Here is a 22,739-nt window from a genome sequence, read left to right as displayed (position 1 = left end):
GTTTTTGGTTGGTCTGTGAAAAAAGTTTGTGTTGGATTCACAGAAAGCAATACAAGAGGTTAGAAAAAGCCTGAAGGCTAGATATTTGGTTTAGGACTGGAACTGACAAAGCTTTGTCTATTGTGCTAAGAAGGGAGGAGGACATAAGTGAATGACATCAGCTAGCATGCTGAGTGAAAATGTTGCCTTGGTCAGAAATAAACCAAACAGGGGCTTGGATAAACATTTGTCTTTGTCGCTCATATAGTATCTCCCCCTCCACTGCCTAACATCTCTATTATGGCTCTGGGATCTCCTGGAATGAGTGATAGATGCAGATAACTGGAATGCTTTCTTTTTCTCTATAGACTGTCATTTAAAAGACCATTGTCTTGTGTATGAGATCTGCTTTGAAAAGGTAGACTTAGTGCTTGCTCGTAAAATAGAAAATAGCATCTTCAGCATATTGAGGTGACCCTGTATCCAGCATTCTTCATCCTCTCTTCAAAAGCATCTATTTCAGGGGTGAGATGTTTCTGTGCTTTAAAACTGGCATGTTACCCAAAAGTTAAAATAAATACGTAGGCACATAGAATATAATATTCTCTAAAAGTTTTACCATAGTAGGTCAGAAAAACAAGCTTGGCCCAAATCATTAAGTTAATTGATGGAAGTTACTAAGGTAGGACTATTTAAAAAAGTGTACTAGCTTTAAAAAGTGGAAACTAGCTTGAATTCAGTTCCTGTGGCCTGCCAGGCAATTGTGTTTATAGACTTGCTCTCTCTTGATACCGCATTTTCAAGTTTCCAGCTGGCCAACAGTGCCACCCAGGGGTATGAGTTTGCATCAGTTGTCTGGTTTTTTTTTTTTTTTCCCCCTAGTTTGCTACACTTCTGAATTGGATTGTTTTGGTTTGTTTTTTACATCGTCTGAAGTGGCCAGATCCTCCATTCTTGTCAGTTAGATTTGTAATATCAGAATCTCTTGATTTTCCAAGACTTTAAAGCTCTTTCTTATATAAAAATGTTGCTAAGATGCAGTATGTGAAGTCTTGAGGGAAGAAGTCTCATCCATGCCACAAGCATTTCAGACCTCTTGTCATCTCAGTTCTATCTGTCAAGCCCAGAGTATAGAACAGTCTTGTTTCATTCACTTTCATGTAAAACAGAGCTTTAAAGAGAAACTTGAAAGTCACAGGAGCATAATCTTACTTAAGATGGAAGATAGAAGTCTTGTTTCCACTCTGACAGTAAAACTGTCTCTTCTATTCAGGAACCTTCAAACATACTTATAAGTTTTTGTTTGTGTTTTTTTTTTTTCTTTTTTCTGTGTCATGCAACAAAGACATAAATTCTTTCTCAAACTTAGGAAAGACTTTTTCCTGATTATTTCTTTGCAGTGAGGATCTCAGGCGCTGGTTTCTTCAGCAAGAAATGGATCTCTTGCGGTATCGCTTCAACCAGCTAAATGAGGCTTTAAGGCAAAAATTCCTGGAGTATGTCAACCTATCATTTGAAGTTGTAAGTATGCTACTTTCTGTACTTGGGTTATGTTGCATGTGCCTCCTGTTTTTTAAAATAAGATACTTCTAGTGCTGCTTTTTAAAAAATAAAAAATGCAGTTATGCCTTGAAAAAAAACAACCCCATGGAACCTCTGAACTTGGAAAATAGTATGCATGCCATGGCAATGAGGATTAATTGATATAATTTTGTGCTGCAACATGAGAAGCTCAGTTTGCTTCAGTCAACCAACACGCAAAAATCTGTAATTACAAAGGTAAGTTAACAATGTTTCTGAAAGCTGGTAGGAGGTATTTTTCAATCAAGATCCTGCATGGATTAGATGTAATGCATCTTCTTCTGATATGGCATTTGTATGTTTCATTTCTCCATTAGAGCAAATAACACTGGGGGCAATATTACCTTGCTTTCTTTTATATGCCAGTGATGGATTGTGTGATAATTCACCTTAAAGGTTTCAGTGATAAGAAAGCAGTGGCTATGTTTGTTTCTAACTTGAAGCGTGTGCAATCAATTCTCTAGCACCTTTGCAGTCTACTGCTTTCAATATGATGGCTCTTGCTGGAGCCAGGTAACCAAAGCATTTACTGAGTGCTTCCATCTGGAAAACTATGTGAAAATAAAAGACATACTCCAATAATTGGAGTATGAAAATACAGTCTGGATTGCTCAAGAATGCAACTCATTGTGGGTTAAAAAAAAATAAGCTTCTGCTTTACAAGTGTATTTTTAATGGTTGTATGTTTGTGCACATTAAAATAATTATGCTTCTTTGTGCACATTATGTGAGTTACTGAAGTCATAGATGTGTAACCAAAGCTATGATTTATTTAAAAGAGAACACCAGAAGCTGGTATTAGATACAGTATTTGAAAAAATTGCTTACTGTTTTAAAGGATTTATATGTAATTTTAAAATAAATGATGTACAATTATAACATTTTTATAGTTACATGGACATACATGTAAATTGTACTCTAATTTCATAGACCATGTGATTTTTGCCCATTAAGTACATACTATAGAGAATGCACAATATAAGTTATGTCCAAAATTCTGAAAATACTCCACAGATGTTGCTTTCTCATTAGAACTGAGATTTGAAGTGTTTTTCCTCTTTTCACTTACTCATTCTAGTGCTTTACCAGCTTAATGAAAAACCTTGAAAATACCAAACCTGTGTAGACAAACTACTGGTATTTTTGTGATGTATTCAGGATATTATAAATGAGTTCCTGCTATTATGTACTGCTTGAGTGAATTAAAGGAAAACGTCTGTTGCAGTTTCTGCATAAATTTTGCATTGGAGCTATTAGCTGTTTTATTAGAAAGCTTCAGCTTTGCCTGAAGTCCTGGGAGTAAAAAATTACTAAAAATAATGTACAATAATTTTACTGAAAAAAACCCTTTCTTTTAAAATACTATTTAGTTAGAAGAACTTAAATATTTTAAAGTCTATGAATGCTGTGTATTATGTATTGCTTGATTGAAAGAGCTGCCACTAGTACATGTTGGTGATGCAAGATGAATTGTGCAGTGTTGAGAATGAATTTGTCCATCTAAGCAGTAACACAAGGGCTTTCCTGGGTCTTTGAGGGACTAATAAAAATGTCATTCCTTGGTTCAACAGACCTTTTGGGTGAAGTGTGTTTGTGGAGCTGTATTTCATTTGATTATTCCCTAGTCTCATATTGTGCTGTCACAGTCTTAGCATTCAGACTGGTGAGAACGTTTGCAGGTTGCTGGAAATAGCTGAGAGTGTGGCTTGGCTCTGTGCTATTGAATATGCCTTTAATATGTCAAAATGATTAAGAAGGTATTACTTCTTAGGCCTGTTGAGGCACCAAAGTATCATTTCATTGAAAATCTACTGCAAGCTTTTACTTTTTTCTCCTCTTCCAGTTCCAGGAGGAATTTAAGCAAAATTAATCCCTCCTTGCACTATCACGTATAAAACATTTGAATATTACTAAGGAATTCCTTATGTATCTAAAACAGGTCTGAACACTGTGGTGTGATGTAAGGGCCACTAAAATATAAGGCAACATTCCTTTTTCTTAATTTTGTCTGTAAAAGGATTTGAAAGTGAAATTAAGATGAGGTGTCCTTTTCATATTTATCTGTTAGAAGTTACAATATTATCATGCCTTACTGGGCATAAAACAAGGTTGGAATCAAACTTTGTGCTCCATGCATCAGAAAAGGGGATGGTCTTCAGGGGTTATGATAATACAGTTCAATTTTTGTGTTGGTAAATGGCTAGAAATTCTACTATGGGATCTTAATTGCTTAAGATGTCCTAAGAAAGTTACCTTTGAATAAATATAGCTAAGATGGGTGCATTGCATTTTTTTAGATGGTGGTTGTACATTTCAGAATTGTAATCTGAGATAGGCCAGTGCTGCTGAAGTTCAGACCTTGGTGGAGCCTGGTGTAGCTCTGTCTCCAGTTAACAGTTCTAAGAACCCCATCAGAAGCAGTTTATGGTATTTAATAAAAGAACTGGCCAACATTTTTGTGGGGAAGAGGAATAAGTGGATCATCTTGTACAGTTTTGTCACAATTGTCTTCATTTACAGTACCCACAAAGTGAACTGAAGACTGAGAATGCAATAATGGTCATTTCTTTCCATGTTTGCTTAAATTTCTGAGAAAGTGAGACATGTATTCGTGTTATTTTTGCAGGGGTTTTGCAGACTAATAACTGAGATTTCTTGAACTGTGGATTGAGAATTGCTGCTTTATAGAATTAAGAAGTCGTCAGTCACACTAAGGGATAAAAGATTCTTTAAGGACTCTAGTGCAAAAGATTTTATTTAGCAGCCTTTTGGTGAGAATGAAATTATTAACAACTAGAAGAAAAAATACAGACTTAAAATTTTTTTATGTGACAGCTGCAGAGAGTTTGAAATTATAGGAGTTGCAATCTCATGATTAAAGAGAATTTTAATCAAAGAACAAGAGCTTTCAGAATCTAAAAATAGAAATGAAATTTAATGAAAATTAATGTTTTGACTTATAGTAGAATTTTTTATATCCTGAGGCTGACATTTATATTGCTGATGGAGTAAAATACATAGGAAAGGGCTTATTAAGTTGAGTAAATACTTGCTTTGGGGAGTTTTACCTTATAAAAATGCCCTTTGCTTTCAAAAGGCAGGCTATAAACTATTCAAAGTATTCAGATTAAAGATGATTACTTCAGTTCAATGAATTTGTGTTTCAGAATTTGATACTTCAATTTTTAAAACAATATTTGTAAAAATAAGCTCTACATTTATCATAAAATATGAAAATGTGAAGCTTGTGTAAGTTGTTTCATGAAATGCTTTTACAAAGCTGTCACTAGATTAATTTAGTCTATCTATATAATTCCTGTGAGAAGCCTCAGGAATGTGGACTTTCTGAAAAAAAATGGAAATTTGCTTTGAATTTGTCTTTGAGACACTGTTTTAAAATGTTTTTTAACGAGTAACAGCTAGATTGTATTTTAGTCACTTACAGGAGATAGGTTTGGTCAATCTGCTTTCTGGCAAGCATGGAGGGTGCCTGGAGTTGTGCTGTTCAGCCTGCTGGAAAGTTGGTTTGGAGCTCAAAATTTTACAGTACTCTGAAATATTAGTATTTATATTATCCTGCCAGTTTATGCCAACATGGGCAAGAGAGAGAACTTGTGGTATTGAATAAAATGACAAGAAAGAACCTGGGTAGAAGGAAAGCAAGAATAAAAATGGGGGAGCATGTGTGATGGACCTCGTTCTCTCTCTCTCCTCTGTTTTTGTAGTTATGGGTGGTAAATTGTAACTGTACCATGACATGAAATGACAGCCTCATGAGTGTAAGGGTTTTGATTGCTGCAAATTCTGTCTTTTTAAAAATTATTTACACTGTTATTTTAAACTCAGATGTGGATGTTTGTAGGCTGTAACTGAGACTGGTCCCCTGTTGAAGCCTTTGACAACTGATGTTCTTCCAGTTAGTTGTAAATGACAGGGGGGTGAAAAGTTACATGGATGGCAGTGGTCTTTTCCTGTTGTCTAAACCTGGCTGTATTAGGTTGGATAAGAAGAGGTTGTTGGGTCATCAGTGGCAAGGACCCAGGTTGTGCCCAAGAACAGACTGATAAGGATTTAAAATTTTAGTGTTGTTACTTCTCAGTTGGAAAATTCAGTATCTCAACTCTAAGAAGGTGCATTCACCAATAACTCTGCTTTTTGGCCAGAGTTTGAGACAGTTGTGAAAATATTTTCATTCCTTTTGGCTAAAGCATTCTATGTAGCATTATAGGTGTCAGGTTCCTAATGAGAACACCAAACCTCAACTTTAATGAAGTGCTGTTTTGCCTGGGAATAGTACAAAAATAATAGACTGATGTACTTTGTAGTATCTGAGACTGGTTGTCTTAACATTTCCATTATATTTTCTAATTTATTTTCTAAGCAGCTTTAGAGCTCTTGGTGTTATACTAGAAAAAAAATAATTAAAATCTGTGCTGTTCAGACACTTTTTCATATATCTTTTAAAAAAATAGATTCAATTTTGATGATTAGTTTGATCTTACCAGTAATTTGCACATAGTTCATTAATAGCTTCCCCCTCAATTATTGTATTGAGAACATGAAAAAATCAGAATTTTATTCTGTGTTTTCTCTGAAATAAATTGTGTTTGAATCATTGAATCAATGGTGATGCTTACAGTATAGTCTTCTTTCCAATAAATAGAAAGACACTGAACAAATTTAACTTTGAAATTCTACCTTTGACAGTAATTATAATTTTGGGGGGCAAACAGAAGTGTTTTTTATATAGACACACTTGCTATAATACATTATTTGGTTCAGATCCCTTCCACGTGTTTCCAAGGGAAGGGTGAGGCTGGGCTTCAGAGCAGCATTTGTTACCTGATGCTTTTACAATAATAATGCCTAGGAAATAATGTTTTGTTTAAATTTTATTGTAAGTATTTACTAGCTCATTTAAAATGTAGTTTTCTTAAAGCAATGTCGCCTAGAAGATTGGCAGTTCTGGGTTTTTTCTCTTGATAGTTCCTGTTCCCTGGGAAAAAGGCTATTTCATTAGCACTTGCTTCATGTTAGTTAAAATCCTCCTGTCTTGCAGTAAGCATTAAATTGTTTGGCTTAGAGCTTAAGACTTAAAAGGTACACTTGCTAAACTTCCTGTTTAGTAATTCTTCAGTTCCTTGTAAAGAACAAATACTTATTAATCTGTTCCCTGTTTCTGCAGCTTGCTTATTTCTGATCTATATTTTGAGTATTTCCCCCTGAGATATGGGATGGTTTTCTATCACAATAACATAAGATTGAGTGGTTCTGGAGGTCTTCCAGAATTACTTCAGTGTAATTTATGCTTCATGTCCTTTAAAAACAGAAAAAAAAATTAAAGAAAAAAAAAGTTTTAAAGGGACAGTGCTGTCATTATCCAGATAAACATTGAAGCTTTTTGTGTATGGCATGTAATTTTCAGCTGTCAAGGCACATTAAATAGTCTTTGTGCAAAGTCAGTCACATAGGGAGCACAGGAAATCCTTAAGCATCAATCAGGAGAGGTAAATGCTGACATTTAAGGTGACAGAGCCCATCAAAGAGAATATGCAAACACAGGTGTGCATTTGAGATTTACATTAATTTAGGAGATTAAAGCATTAAAATCTTACTATAAATGAGTAATTACACCAATGATGCCTGACAGTTTCTGGCAGTAAAAGCCACTAATAGAGATTTAAAAGATATTTAAAGGGAAATATAGTGAATATTTTAATATTACAGTCACTGAAGAAAATACTTTAATATTCAACTAAGTTCTTCAGTGTAGAAAGGAATTATATAAAGTAAATGGTTTTACAGGTAAGTAACTTGGGCTTTCTGGTTGAAGTAGTTTTTCTTTCTTGGCATGAGCTCTGGCCAGCTGAAGGTTTCCTTTGTTTAAGTTAGGAGACCCTGATTTTTATTTCTGCCAGATTGTGATACAGGACCTGTTTGGATTCAGTTGATGTTATGCCCAGACCCTATCATGTGGTGTAGCTTTATCAGTGAGTTTGGTTGTCTGTGGTTTTCTACTTGCTATGCTATGTATCCACCCCCTCAGTTGTCCTGTTGTTCCTACCCTGACCTTTTTCATGTCATTTTTTCTTTTTTCCTTTTAGCTGCTTATTCATGATCATAAGTCCTTGAAAAATTACCATACTCACACTTTTTTATTATGAGTGGTTTTAGACCTTTACAGTCTGAGAGAAATCCTAGTTTACTGAGGTGATGTTCTTATAGCCTTTTTGATATAATCAGTATTTATCGTAACTGCTGCTATGTGTTACTGGGAAGCTTTCAGTGCACCTGTAGATTTGAGAAAACTTCAAGGTACCTGGTTCATTGGTGTTTCTAGAAATTCTTGAATTTCAGTGTTGATTTTTCTGTTGTTCATATACTTGGTGTTACAGAACCTAACAGTGAGGAAGTAGTTAATCATGATGATGATGATGATAACCTGAAGCCATAAAAGTAGAATAGATTCATTCTTCCCTTCACTCTGTATTCTGCTTATCTTTTTCTTGCCCTTCAAGGCTGTTTCTGTATGTGTCACATTGCACAGTAACTCCTAGATCTTGGGCTTAATTTTTACATGCTTCTGAAATACACATCATAGTCTGCTTCAGTGACACTGATAATGTGTTTAGGCTGTTTATAATCTTTCTTTTGACAGGATTTAAATTTTGAAGAAAATGTAACAATTTACTGTCTGTCCCCAGCCTCATGGCATTTAATTATGTAATCTTCTCCTATTCTAAAATGCAAGTTAGTAATGAAAATACTAAATTTTAGTTTAAATATTTGTGTAGCTTGTTTTATGTCCTATTTTGAGGTTAAATTCTTCCATGCATGGCTTTTCTAATTGGTTTTGTACTCAGGTTATAGGAGATTCAGAGGAACCATGTGGTCATTTTCTCTTGACTTCAAAGGCTTTTGACACAGTAAAACCTGCTTTTTTCCCTGTCTCTGAGGTCTGTTGCATTGGCACCAAGGCAATCAGACTGGCTTGACACAATTTGTCTTTGGACAGATCCATGTGTGCTGTTACTTGTCTTCTGTGGTTCTTTTCCTCAATGCTATCAGATGCTTTGACTTGTTGCTGTACCTTTCCAGGAATTTAACTTGATATCCTGGATTGTGGAGTGGAACAGAATAAAAAGTTTCATCCCAAGTTTATTTTTCAGTGATGTTCTGGCCATCATCTTGACTGTTCCAATTACCTGTGACCCTCCCTTTATCTTATCTTCAGCCTATGTACTCCTTGAAACGGTCAAGCACTGAATGTGGAAGCTCCTTGAATGTGGAAGCATTTCCTCTTCATTGCTTCCACAAAGAATGAAAATTAACAGTTATTATCATGTCTTTATCTGTGGTATAAAGATGAAATATAGTTGAATTTAGATTCCCTGCAATGATTCTGTTATCTTTCTGCAGAGTGCAGCACAAATAAGCTTCAAAGTGTAGTATATTTCTTTTTTAATACATCTTTCTGCGTCGCTGTTTCCACAGAGCATAAAAAAAAATTCCTGTTTTAAATGATCTTAGAACTTCTGCATCTCTGAAGAGGCTCTTGAAATTTAAAAAATATTATGGCTTTTTCATAACTTCTAGGTTAGCTGCCTTATTTTTGGGTAACTGCCAGTTGTTGCAACATTAACCATCTCATTTTTTTAAATGTTGTTATAAAAATGCATTGATAAAATGCTTTGGATCATAGAAACAGGGAAGGAACAGCAGATGGAAATAGTCAGCTGGGGGAGCTAATGCTCTGTAGTGCATTTGCCAGCACTGGAGAGGAAAGAATAAGAACTGAAAAATGAATGGAAAAAGCAAAGTGCGTTAGTGTTAGAGTTGTTTTTTTTTTTTCTGTGGTAGCTCTTTGATGTTGCAGTTGAAATGCTTTTTTAGCAGCATCAAGCAGTAGAAATTAAAGTTCTTTAATTTCATTTTTTATGATCAGAGCACTCCTACGAGAGACTTTCTGATATCACTATTATGCTTTCTTCAGAAGCATTTATCTCAGTAGTGGGGCAGTTGTTTAAATATTTGTAGTTTTGCTTCTTGAAAAAAAGTTTTATTGCTGCCATTATTGGATATGGAAGACCTAAAGTAAGATTTGGATTAATGAGAATGGGGCTACTTTGTATCCATGGTAAGGACAGATACAGGTGAAAGAAGATGGTCAACATTGTGTCTAGTCACTAAAAAGCTGTGACTATAATTATCCATCTTGGTATCAGTTGTATAAAGCAAAATGTTTTTCTGATCAAGTTTATGGGTTTGTGTTTCAGTGGCATCAAATAATATTTCTTCTTTTCCCTGACAGTATAGAGAAAAAGTGCTTAAAAGGGGGAGCTGTCTAGAGACTAATTTTACTATGTGGAAACTTATGCCAAGCTAAACAGTAACTATGTCCAAGTAAGGTGCAGCTTCCATTTGCAAAGGAAGTGGTTCTGAATTTTACCCTCGTTTCTCACTGCTTGCATTTTACATTTGTTCTTTTGCTTGAAAACCAATGTTGCACAGGTGGCAGGAAAGGTCAGATGTGTTGCATGTCTAAGTGGGAAATGGAGCCTTACTGCCACACAAGGAAGCTTGCTTATTCTGTTCCTTAGCTCAATTCTTAAAATTGTAATAGAAACAAAATTGTATGTGGAAAGGCTTAGGAATAGGCTTTGTTTTGTCTAAATATGGGGGTTTGTTAAATAAGACAGTGAAACTTGAAAAATTAGCACTTTATAAAAGGCAACAAGTTACTCTCATCCTAAATTACATAATTTCAAAGGAAGTAATAAATTCCTCAGTTTAACCATTCATGTTTCAGAAGTGAAACCAAGTGGCAGCTTTGTCATAGACTGGACTGTTCCTTCCTTAAAACTGTTTTTTGTTACAGAAGAAAGAAGCCAACCCATTGATATCTTAAGTTCATGGCTACTCCTTGAGGCTGACTGAAGTTTTTTGTGTTAGAGGAAGAAAATCCTAGGGCCACCTCTTTCATGAGAAGCATTAGCAGTGTGGGAATCCATTCCAAGCAGTACTCAGTACTCCAGGTCATTGCTCTGCAGCCTGAGGACTTGGTAGGCCAACTGGCAGATCTGTTTGCCAAGTAATGAGTTTTGCGAAACAGTCTTAGTGTCAGCCATGCAAAATAATTGTGTAGATTTCAAAGCAAGCTGAGTATTCTGGTGAGCTCACATAGTGAGGAATGGGTAGATGGGGTAAGGTTTGATTCAAATATTTTGGCTAAAATTGTAGTATGCTCTTACAGACTTTTAAAATAAAGCTTGATTTTCAGGAGAGTATACACATACCTCATAAATCCGAGAGGGAGAAGAGTTGGCTTGAAGGAGTGTAAAACATGCTTTTTTTTTTTTTTTTTTTGGTGCTGGCAGGATGGATGGTTCTTTATTTACCCTTCTCTAATGAATCCTTGAACTATAAACATGACTTTGATATTAGTTATGGAGAAAACCCTAGCATTTTGCTGCAGTAATTCTAATTGCATGTATTTATTTGCACATATGGTGTTGGTAATGTTCTATAAAATTGTGGAATTAAGTAATAAATGTGATTGAAGAATGTATAACTACTGGAAATGTCCCTTTTCACCTTCATAAACATAATGAACAACAGTTTGTAAATGATGCAAAATGCTAATTTAAAGTTTTAATTTGGTAATCATCATGGTTAGATTAGAAACAGATGCTGATTATCTGCAGAAATCTAAGTGGACCCTTAGAAGATAGCTTTTATTGCTCGAAATTGGTTTGTGAAACTGAAGTCAAACTAAATCACAAACTGTACAGTTACTTTTACCCCCTTTAGTTCATCAGGGCACTACGATTCCTATTAAACAGCTTTGTGTGATTAATAACTTGAATTAAATAGGACCTTGAGAGTCCCCTTTAAGGTTGAATCCTTCTGTATGTGGTACTTCCATCTATGTTCGTTCAGGTTTGAAGTACATTATCATCTTTCTTTAAAAGAAAAATTGCAAAAAAGGCTTCAATGAAAATGAGGTGATGAATAAAACATTATTCTTCCTAACCTACCTGAAAACAACCAGACATTATTTGGAATACAGTCTGAATACTGACGTAGATGTTCTGTTGTAACCTTGGATTTCTAAAGAAATAGGAAATGGCAGCTCTATCATAAATGCGGTGCAGAATAAGTGTCTTCTGCACATTGTTCTTCACATTATGATAGAAGAGGTGGGAAGGGAACCTGCACTGCTTGTATGATAATGTTTTCTAGCATCCTCACACTTGATTGCCATTTATCTAATGGCTTGGAAATGATGAAAGAGTTACAAGTCCTAACCTGATCCTTTTAGATTTCTAGTTCCTAGCAATCCATAATTTTGGAAGAAACTTATTACAGACAAGAAGAGTGATGTCATCAAGTGTCCTTTCTTTTTCTATACTTATTTTAGACATTCTTTTGGGGCATACAGGAATTGAAAATCAGGAAATCTAAACTGCATTTTTCAAAGCTATATCCATATAGTATTCGAGAGAGAAGTTCTTTGGATAATCAAGGTATTCAGCTCAGGTTCTTTTGTAGTGATTTAGGTTAAATTTGTTTCAAAATGGGCTTATTCCTCACATAGTAGTGAATGCAGTAATTTTGGAAATGTTTATATTGTTCCTTAGTACCCAGCATTAAGGCTGATAGGTTGATAGAATAGTTTATGCAGGATGTAATTACACTGCAAGTAGAATTTACAAGCTTCTGTTTTGGACATAACCTTCATAGAATGGTCTGCAAATACTGAAATACTCTTTTTTTTTTTTTTTTTTTTTTTTTTAAATTGACATTAGCATCCTGATTTGTAAATGGAATAAAACTTATTATGGAATATTTTGTGTTGAAAGGGGCCTTTAAAGGTTATCTAGTACAACTCTCCTGCAGTGAGCAGTGACATCTTGAATTAGATCAGGTTGCTCAGAGCCCCATCCAACCTGACATTGAATGTTTCTAGGGATGAGGCTTTTACCACCTCTCTGGGCAACCTGTTCCAGTGTTTCACCAATCTCATTTAAAAAAAAAATCATCCTTGTATGTAGTCTAAGTTTACTAGGATCTAGTACTAGTACACTACCCTGTTGCTACAGGACCTGCTAAAAAGTTTGTCCCCATCCTTCTTATAAACTCTTTTAAGTACCGAAAGGCCACAGTAAGGTCTCCCTGGAACTTTCTCTTCTTCAGGCTGAAACAACCCCAAGTGTCTGAGCCTTTTTGCAATAGGAGACATGCTCCAGCCTTCTGATTATCTCTGTAGCCCTCTTCTGGACCTGTTCCAGCAAGTCCATATCTCTCGTGTTCTGAGAACTCCAGAACTGGATATATTACTCCAGATGTGGGGTCTCATGGGAGCAGAGTAGAGGGGGAGAATTGCCTCCTTTGACCTGCTGGCTGTGTTTCTTTTGATGATAGCCCGGGATCCAGTTGACCTTCTGTGACCACACATTGCCAGCTCATGAAGTTCTTTTGTCCACCAGTACCCTCAAGTCCTTCTCAGGGCTGCTTTCAATTCTTTCATCTCCCAACCTGTGTGTGTGTGTGTGTATATAGATAGATAGATAGATATATGGAAGGTTGCCTTGACCTTGCCCCTGTTCAACATTATGAATTCACATAGACCCACTTTTTAAGCTTATTCAATTCTCTCTGGATGGCATCCTGTCCCTCAGGTGTATCAACCACACCACTCCACTTGGAATTGTTAAAACTTGATGCCATATTTCTTGCAGGTATCTTCTAGCTCTTCAGTTGTATATGAGTCTTATATGTATGTGGTGTTATTTCTAGGGTAATCTGTAGTAGTTGTTTTGTTCAGCTTTACTTTTTATGGATTTACTTTTAGGGAAATGTTTGTCGGGAACGTGGAAAACGTGACTTATGTCGCAGTACTTGGCAGTGGTGATGCCGTATCTCAAGTACTGTGTGCAGTTCTGGAACCCTCTCTACAAGAAGGACATTGAGGTGCTGGAAGGTGTCTAGAAAAGGGCAAAGAAGCTGATGAAGGATCCAGAGCACAAGTCTTACAAGGAGCAGCTGAAGGAATTGGGTTGGTTTTGTCTAGAAAAGAGGAGGCTCAGGGCAGAGCCCTGTCACTCTACTGTTACCTGAAAGGAGATTGTAGTGAGATGGGAATTGGTCTCCTCTCCCAAGTAGCTTGTGATAAAACGAGAGGAAATGGCCTCAAGTCGTGCCTGAGGAACTGACAGATTGTTACTGGCAAAAATGTCTTTACTGTAAGAGTGCTCAAGCACTGGGACAGACTGTTCAGGGAAGTGGTAGAGTCATCATCCCTAGCGGTGTTCTACGTGTGGCACTTCAGGACGTGATTTAGTTGGTGTGGTGGTGTTGGGTTAACGATTGGACTTGATAATCATAGAGGTCTTTTCCAATCATAATGATTCCATGATCCTGCAATTGTAACGGAGAAGTTTGACTAGGAAATGATTGTTTTGTGTTCATACTTAAAATTGCAATATAGGTCAGTCTTAAGAGAGTAATGGCATCTCTTTTGGAGAAGGACATTGTGCCATTTGAGTACCAGCTGATCAGTGACTAAAATCAGTTTTTATAAAGTTCACTTTCTAAGGACATCTGTGTCGTGTGCATGTAAATATCTGAAGATGAGACTTGGAAAGGGAAAGGACTTGGGCACTGAGTTCTTGTTTCTAAATCTCCCAGTGAGGAAGAACAAATTAAGTGATTGTGCATGCATATTAGGACAATGTGTGCATGCATCTTTGTATCTTCATTAAAACAGAGAAGGGATATATAAAATTTATTTTGAAGTTTTTGGACTGCCTCACTGCCAGTGTTTGTTTAACCAAGCCTTACATATTAAATTATTCATATTTTAATCTAAATTTATGTGTCTTTGTGTTTCCAGGACAATTCTGTGATTAAGAATCAATGAATGAACTGCACATAGAAAGCAAGAAAACTAGAAATAATGCAACTTGTATCAGATCCTTGCTTCCTTTCTTTCCTCACATGTCTTCCCTTTTCTAAGTCTCAAAAACTTCCAGTGAAGTGTAGAATTGTTTCAAGCTACAAGGTGTGACCCACTGTCACTGGAAAAGGAAGATCCTTTTGCTGGTATTACTGTTTTCTGTTTTTGCATAGTCTGACTTGGCAAGGAGGAGTTTCAGTTTATTAAAGTGGCAACAAAGTAACTCAGCAAAACTGGTGAATTGTTTTCTATGAGGTGAGTTGTGTCAGTTCAGGATGGAGGCTCAGATGACACCTTCAGAAGAGTCTTTTTTTTTTTTTCCTTTTTATTTTTTTACTAAATTCTTTTGAACATCACAGTATTTTATCTGGTGAACATCAGTAAGCATTGACAGAAGCAATCTGTGTATCTTTCTCATCTTGATTAGAATCCCAGAAGCCGTATTTAATTGTGTCCAATTTTTTAATGATTACCAAAACTTGTCCTTGAAGGTGCCTTTTTAGGGATGAAAGTATGAAATGTATAAACCATAGTATTCTTACTAAAATAATGAAAAAAACCCCACCCAACAACTGCTCTCAAAAGCATTTGCAGTTTCCGTGAACCAAGAAAAATGGGGATATGTGTTTCATGATACTCTGTGTACAGAGGTAGAGGCATGACCTAACTGAAAACTCAAGAATCTGAGTTTGGAACTTATTTTCACTGCATTGCATCTTCAGTCAATTTTACTCGGGTTTATGTGAAAATGGTGAAATCCTTAATGCCAATGCAAGGTTATTTTTAATATTCCAGTCTTAAATGAAGCAAGTTTTATTTTAAAATGTGTTCTGGAGTCACATCCCAGCTTTAGTTAGGGGCTGGGGAAAGCCTCGATGCTTCTTCCTCTCTCTCCATTAGCTGAAAATATGAAGGCAATATGAACATAGTGAAAAGGCAAGGAACAAGGTTTTTGAATGGCTGTTGAAAGGTCTCACAAGAGCAAAAGCCTAACCTTTAAGATACTTGAGGCTCTATGAAGTAAATAATTTAACAGCTTTATAAGTATTTATTTATAAGTTAATATTGTTTTGCAATAATATTTGTGTGTATTTAAAAAAAAAAAACCAATTACAGATGAAATAGTATTTTTGGTAACAATGTTCACAGTCTCATCTAAATCTTTAGTCATGGCCTATTAACCTGTCTTTTTGTTTGGTTTTTTTTCTTTTTTGAGTTTCACCAGGGTAAATTTTTCCCTGAGACTGTAAAATTTTTTGCTAGTGAAATGCAAGAAAATCTAAAATCACTGACTTTACAACGGTACCAGTTTAATATGGTTATGTTACAAAGGAAGAAAGATCTAGAAAGTTATGAAACTTCAAGTCTGTATGGTTATTTTATGTGTATATTAAAAGATAAGCACTTGAAATTAAATGCAATACTGATAAAATGATTTTGTTGATGAAAATGAGCTAATTGTTTTTTTTCAAAAAGCAAGCAAGGAATCCTTGCCTTTCACTCTTCACATTCTTCCTCTAATATTGCAAGCCTGTGTGTAAAGCAGTCACTGGTCTGTGTTAATGGATTTCTGTAAAAAAGCCAAACCTACCTTTGGCTTGATTTGGTGTGTTTTTAGTGAGATATTGTAAGAGAAATAATGCAATTGTAACTGCTGTAGCTGTAGAATATGTTGTAGTGCTTTTATTCCAAGACATTTTCACAGATGTTTTGGAATGACATTGTAGACTGTGCAAGTACTATTCTGGAAATAAAATCAAGAAATTTGGTCTATACCAGCTGAAAGGCAAGTTTGTAGGCTGGTGTGGTGAATTATATTTATATTACTTAAGCAAGAAACATCTTCTGGAAGGAATAGCAAGGTTTTGGCAGCACTGTGTGAAATTCATATGTAGTTCCAGGGTGTAAGGTTCAAAAAGTGGGAATCTTTCAAAGACTAACAAGATTAAGATTGTGAGAGTATTTTTTAGAAAGTGTTTTCCTGTATCACTTAAACACATTTAATTGTTTTGTTACAGCCACTTTGTTAAAGAAAAATGGTTTCTGTACTGTCTGTTTTTCCTGGAGCATTAGATTTTCACATGCAGACATACAATGCTATTATGTATTTCCTTTGTCTTCAACGTTACATTCTTCTGTCTTGCTGACAGTTTTATTATTATTTTTTTTAAAGCTGATTTTCTTGGGAAGAGTACTAAACATCACATCAAAGCATAGACATGGTAACCATAAGCCTTCTAGACTTGGCTGTCATGGCTATTTCATATGCATCCATCAAGTCACTTCCGTAGAGGGGATTTGCTTGCTACTCCTCCGAGTTTGAAATTAAAGGTCCTTCCTGTGACTTGACAGAGAAGTGTTTTGTTTTGTTTCATTTCGTCTTTTTCAACTGAGGCAAAGAAAAAAACTTCTGTTTAAATGCTCATTTAACTGCATAGAAGTGCTAGTAAAAAAAATTGGTATTTTGCCCCATTCAGAAAAGAAACTGAAGTGCTTATACACATGCCTTTCCACAGAGAAGAAGGATATTGAGTGTCTCTATCTTGTGTTTGAAGTCTGGGTATCTATTGCATGTAATAGCCTTGGCTTGGTTCCTGTATGATCTCTTGAAAGCTGTCTTGACTGCAGCCTTTTATCACCTCTCCATTGGTTTTGGAGCACATGTCCAGGCTATGTAGAGCAGTGTCATGCAGTGTTTTGGCAAAGTGTTCTGTGTTCCTTCACGTTTAATCCCTTTCAGTTGGGGACTACTTCCATTGTACTTCATCAAGAACATATTGTGCAGGAATATAAGACTGTTGTTGCGTGCAGTTAAGTTATTAGGTATCACTGCTGATTAATCAGCATGTGTGATCTGTTTTATTGGAGTGCATTACTTATGATTTTTATTTACTTATTACTTTTTCAGGTTTTAAAGCCTTATCTTAATCATGATTTAAAGGAGAACAATTTGATTTCAAAGTTTTTAAATTGCTTTCTGTTGAATACAACCCCAAAATTATTTAGTGACAATATCATTACTATGCTAATTTGAAGTGTGCCTTTTCTGCTGTAATAAGTGTATTATTAAGTAGCGAAAAAGTGTAATTTGTATTTATGTGTGTGCAATATTTAAGGTTTTTATATAAGAAGTGTAACACTAATTTTTCAAGCTAGAAATTTTGGCTTAAGTTCTTTAAATTGTTAAATTGGAGTATTTCAAGAACTGGAAAAGCACTAAGAGCAAATTTTAGAGAACAATAAGTATAGCATTGTTGTAGCTCCTCAAAAGCAAGCAAGAGAGAAATCTTTGAATATACAATGATGTGTCATTCTTAAAAAAGCCTGGCTTGAAAAAGCAGTTGAAATTGGTGTTTCATTAAAAATCTGGAAAAGAGGTTTAAATCCTTACTAATTATCATTGAGACATCGTGCTTTCTTTCAGTGCATACAGGAAATCTAAATATTAGCAGGGATTTTCACAAGCTTTATTTTGAAGAAATTGACTTTATTTTGAAGAGTTGTGCTTTGTAGTTCTTGTGTTCCTGTTTCAAATTTTTGTATTTTAAAAACTGCAGTTATGCTTTAGAAGGAGTGTTAATTAATACTATGGACCACTATTTTGCTGTTTGTGCATAATTAATTATTAGTGATCACTTGCTGAATATGTAAGTCTTTTTCCCGTGTTAACTAAGGTGATGGTATGTTTACAGATTAAGTAATCTTTTAGCACATGAAGTATTTCATTAGTTTTAAAACAAGCTCTTTATTTTAGATTAGTGAAGATGTGAAAAATGAATTGGCAAATGAACTGTGTGCATCAACCCCTGGCTTCAGTATGATTAAAGTAAAAGAACAACAGTTCTATAAGGTAAGTAGAAACTGATAAATTGCACAGATTTGCATTCACTCTCTTTAAGTTAAACTTGGAGTTACTAATTTTAAGTTTACATAATAGTATTGATAACAGTTAATCAAATTATCTAAATTAACTGAGACTAATTAGAGTTGAGACAAGTCAGAGTTTCTCTTCTTCGTGGCAGTATAAGGGTAGAGGGAGGGACTGAGGGAATGATGGAAGCTTTAAACTGCCATTAATGTCTTCTATCCTTTTCTGCCATTCTTTGTCTTTCACCACAAAAATGTTTAAATTTTAACAGACAGATGACTTAACTTGCCTGGTTGAAAACATTTGAGACATTTGCAAACATCCGTCTCTGAGACTAGGTTTGGTGTCATTGTATTAGTCTGAAATTCTTTTTGCAAGAGAACAAGGGGAGAGGAAAGAAGTAACCAATGTAGCCTACTGCTTCTTCTTTGGAACAGAGTTATTTGGGTTCCAGATATGTTTCCAAGACCTTTTATGTGTAGCTTAATATGAATGAAATATTTTAAGATGTCTGAAACAGAAGGCCAACAGAAATCCATTTTCAAATATCAAAGCAGCATAAGTAATGCAAAGCTACATAATTAGGCTAATAGTTACAGATAGAAACTTTAAAGTAGCGTATTTTGCCTGGTTGTAAGTAAACAGTTTTTCTAATTAAAAAAAAAATTATAAGCTATTTCAAAGCCAACATCTTATTTAAAAATCTTTGCCTTTTACCATTACAGAGCTGTGTTGAAAGACAGATTATGACTTAAAGGTTCATCTTTAATCACAGAATCATGGAATAGCTAGGATTGGACCTCAAAGATTATCTAGTTCCAACCCCCTGCCATAGGTAGGGACACCTCCTGCTAGAGCAGGTTGCTCAAGGCCCCATCCAACCTGGCCTTGATCACTTCCAGTGGGGGGACATCCACCCCGGGAAACCTGTTCCAGTGCCTTACCACTCTCACAGGGAAAGAGTTTTTCCCTAATGTCTAACCTAAATCTCTCAAGTTTTAAACCATTGCTCCTTGTCCTCTCACTACATCAGCTTTCTTTTAGTTCCTCTTCAGATATTGGAAAGTCACTATAGGGTCTCTGTGGAGTCTCCTCCATGCCGAACCCCAGCTTCCTCAACCTATCTTAATAAGGGAGATGCTCCAGTCCTTAGATCATTTTTGTCTCTCCCCTCTGGACATGCTCAAGGAGTGTTACGTCCTTCTTGTGTTGGAGACTCTTGGACTGGACACAGTGCTCCAGGTGGGGTCTCACAAGAGCAGAGTAGAGGGGAAGAACCACCTCCCTTCACCATCTGGCCACACTTGTTTTGATGCAGCCCAGGACACAGTTTGCTTTCTTGGCTGCAAGTCCATACTGATGGCTCATGTTAAGCTTCTGGTCCACCATCGCCCTTAAGTCCTTCTGAGAGCTGTCCTCAATCCTTTCTCCTTCCAGTCTGTATTCATGCATGGGATTGCCTCGACCCAGGTGCAGACCTTGCAGTTGGCCTTGTTGAACTTCATGTAGTTTGCAGAGCCCATTTCTCAAGCCTCTCAGAGTCCCTCTGGGTGGCATCCCTTCCCTCCACTGTGTTGATTTCACCACGCAGTTTGGTGTGGCCAGCAAACTTGCTGAGCGTGGACTCGATTCCACTGTCCACATTGCCAACAAAGATGTTAAACAGCACTGGTTAGGTGAATCTTAGGGTTATAAACATTGTTACTGTATTGCTCTGATATTATGCACTGTGGATTTTTCTTCTTTTTCAGGTTGGGCTTGCAGATGCTGTGGATCTATTTAGAGCCAGAAGAGTGTTTATTAAAGATGGCTTTGCATATGTGCCACTAAAGGAGATTGATGCAATTGTTTTGAATAACTACAGAACAAAGTTATCTAAAGCACTGGCGGTAAGTCTGGTAAATTCTGATGTGTAAAACTTTTGATGTGTTCTTTACTGACACTCTTGGACAGTAGCCTTTTGGATTTTTAAATTTATCTGCTTCCATCTGGAGAATACTAGAAAATCTATCAAAGTGCTGATGGTACTAAAAATATGTTAATAATGAGCTGAGAGTTCATTAATTTTTAAGAGAATGTAGCATGTGAGGTGCATTGTAAAGAAGTTTCTCCTAAAGGATTTTAAAATTGTTTCCCATGTAGAAAGAACATGACTTCTTATGAAAATGTTAGCCCCCCCCTACACACAACTCTTTTTCCTTTTCATATCAGTCTTTTCTCCCACAACATTTTGCAACAGTTTTTTGTTGAAACATGTAAAATAGTGATTTGTTTGTTTTTTTTTTTTTCTTCTTTTGTTAATGAGAACTGGAATAAGGATATTTCAGAACATGTCATGCAAAAAGAGTCTTCATTGTTTGTGGTATCAAATCTATTTAGGACACCTATGTTAAATAGGTGTGTAAAATAGGTGTTAAATAGGTATGTGAATGTCCCCTCTCAGTATTTTGGTGATCAATTTATGAATTGCTAGTTTTACAATAATAGACTCTTCATAGGGTTTAAAAGCTGGTGTCCATGCACAGGATTTCAGTCCTAGAAAGTACAGCATTGAATAACATGAAGATGGGTGGGATTGCTTTTTAAAAATCTTTTCAAATTCTTATATATTATGTCACATTATGTCACATTAATGTCAAGGTGCCATGAGTATTTAGTAAATAAACAGTGTTAAGTACAAATATGTTTCTTTAAGAAGCTGCCAGTATGCTAATTTTTTAATTTGTTGATTTTGAATATAACTGGATTTAACATTCAGTGAAAAAGGTGATACCCTTACATGGGCATTTCCATTAGAACTCTTTTACATAACTGGAACTGGAGACATCCTTATTTCAGTTGATGCATTATGTTCCTTCTGAAAGCTAGTAACACTTGTGTGGGATTTATAAAACAATTAAAGCATTCTACAGAAATGTGGCTAAGTATGCAGTTTATGTGCATCTATTTAAAGTACCTGGGAGAAGCTTCGTGGACTCCCAGATTTGCCTGTTGTGTGAATAGCTGAGAAGTCTGAGAAACAGTAGGAGAAACTAATGAGTAGGTTGTCTGACTCTTGAATTTGAGAAAGTTTGTTCTGGGTAGCAGTTTGCCTCCAGAAATCCTGCCCTGTGTGGTTAGCTGCCACAGGCATCTGGGTTTTCTTGTCCCATTTAGTACTCAGTGTCTGATACCAATCTTGTTTCTGTGTGATTGAGCAGAAAATCCTTTATATAGAGATTACAGTTTGAGGTTGAGCACAAAAAATGCTCTTTTTGTTATTAAAATAACACTAGTAGTCTTGACTAAACCTGTGTACAGGGTGCAGGTGCCCTGGTGTGGACAGCAGGAAGGTCTCTGTGAGGAGAGGCTGTGGCTGCCCTATACTGGATAAAGTCTGTTCCAGCCAGGGAACAGGGATGGAAGGTGGAGGTGGTGGAGCAGCCTGGAATAAAGTTCAGCTTGGGAATTGGGGGAGGAAAGGCCTTGGTTTATGGTTTCTCTCTCTTCCTCACTACCTGAATTTATTTTAATTGATGGTAAGTTGCATTAATTTTCCCCAAGTCATGTCTGTTTTGCCTGCATTGTAGTTGGTAAGCAATCTGCCTATCTTTATCTTGATCTGTGAGCTTTCTCATCCTAGTTTCCCTGTGATGTTGAGGAGGGACAGTGAGTAAGCAGCAGGATGGGAGTTTAGCCCTCGGGTTCTGGTGGGGTTAACCTTGGCTGTTCCTTTAATTTTCCATCTTTAGGCTTGTAGATCCTCTGTGGCTGGATACTGAAGGAAAGGTTCAGCACTCTGGTTCCAGCTTATGCAGTCATGTTAGCTTCTGAGTTTTCTGCACTCCTCCTCTGAAGCAGCTATTGGGTAAATTCCAGAGGTGGGGATAATAGATACTGGAAAACCTGACTCTGGAATGCTTACATTTAGTGTCAACTATTAACATCAATTAGATTGAATCATTACATCATTCTTACCTTAACAAACATTACAGTTCAGAATATGTTTTGTCTTAGAGTTTTAATGCTTGTTGAACATTACCCTTTAAAGGTAGAAGCTGATGTTTGATAATGTGTAAATATTCCTGTGTAGCCTTAGTGGGTTTTTTTGTCAGTTTGAAGAGTATATTTTACAGGCTTGTATTATCAATGGTAGCATAGCTAAACTTTCCATTCGTAGTCTAATGGTGATTTTTCTGTAGATTTATCATACTTGTATCTAAATCCAGTTCCTTTTATCCCCATCGTGAGCTTAGCAATTGAAGTAATAACATAGCTGATCTTTGTAATGTAATACTACTGCAAAAAGTTGCTTCTGTGAAAATAGTTGTCAGAACCTCATTCTGCAAATGAAAATATTAACTGAAAATTACA

The 22,739-nt window shown here is 36.0% G+C and overlaps 1 protein-coding gene across 1 annotated transcript in view; it reads left to right on the top strand.

Moving 5' to 3' along the window:
- Nucleotides 1-22,739, top strand: part of PRIM2 (DNA primase subunit 2) — a 93,746-nt gene that overhangs the window by 3,480 nt on the left and 67,527 nt on the right. The window contains exons 4-6 of the mRNA XM_030447776.1: nucleotides 1,380-1,500; nucleotides 18,273-18,368; nucleotides 20,138-20,275. Coding sequence (XP_030303636.1) covers nucleotides 1,380-1,500; nucleotides 18,273-18,368; nucleotides 20,138-20,275 — 355 coding nt within the window. The remainder of the gene's footprint in view (nucleotides 1-1,379; nucleotides 1,501-18,272; nucleotides 18,369-20,137; nucleotides 20,276-22,739) is intronic.

This window comes from Calypte anna, chromosome 3 (genome assembly GCF_003957555.1).
Source record: "Calypte anna isolate BGI_N300 chromosome 3, bCalAnn1_v1.p, whole genome shotgun sequence".
Taxonomy (NCBI): domain Eukaryota; kingdom Metazoa; phylum Chordata; class Aves; order Apodiformes; family Trochilidae; genus Calypte; species Calypte anna.
The sequence above is the reverse complement of the archived record's forward strand: the minus strand, read 5'-3'. Positions and strand labels throughout refer to the sequence as shown.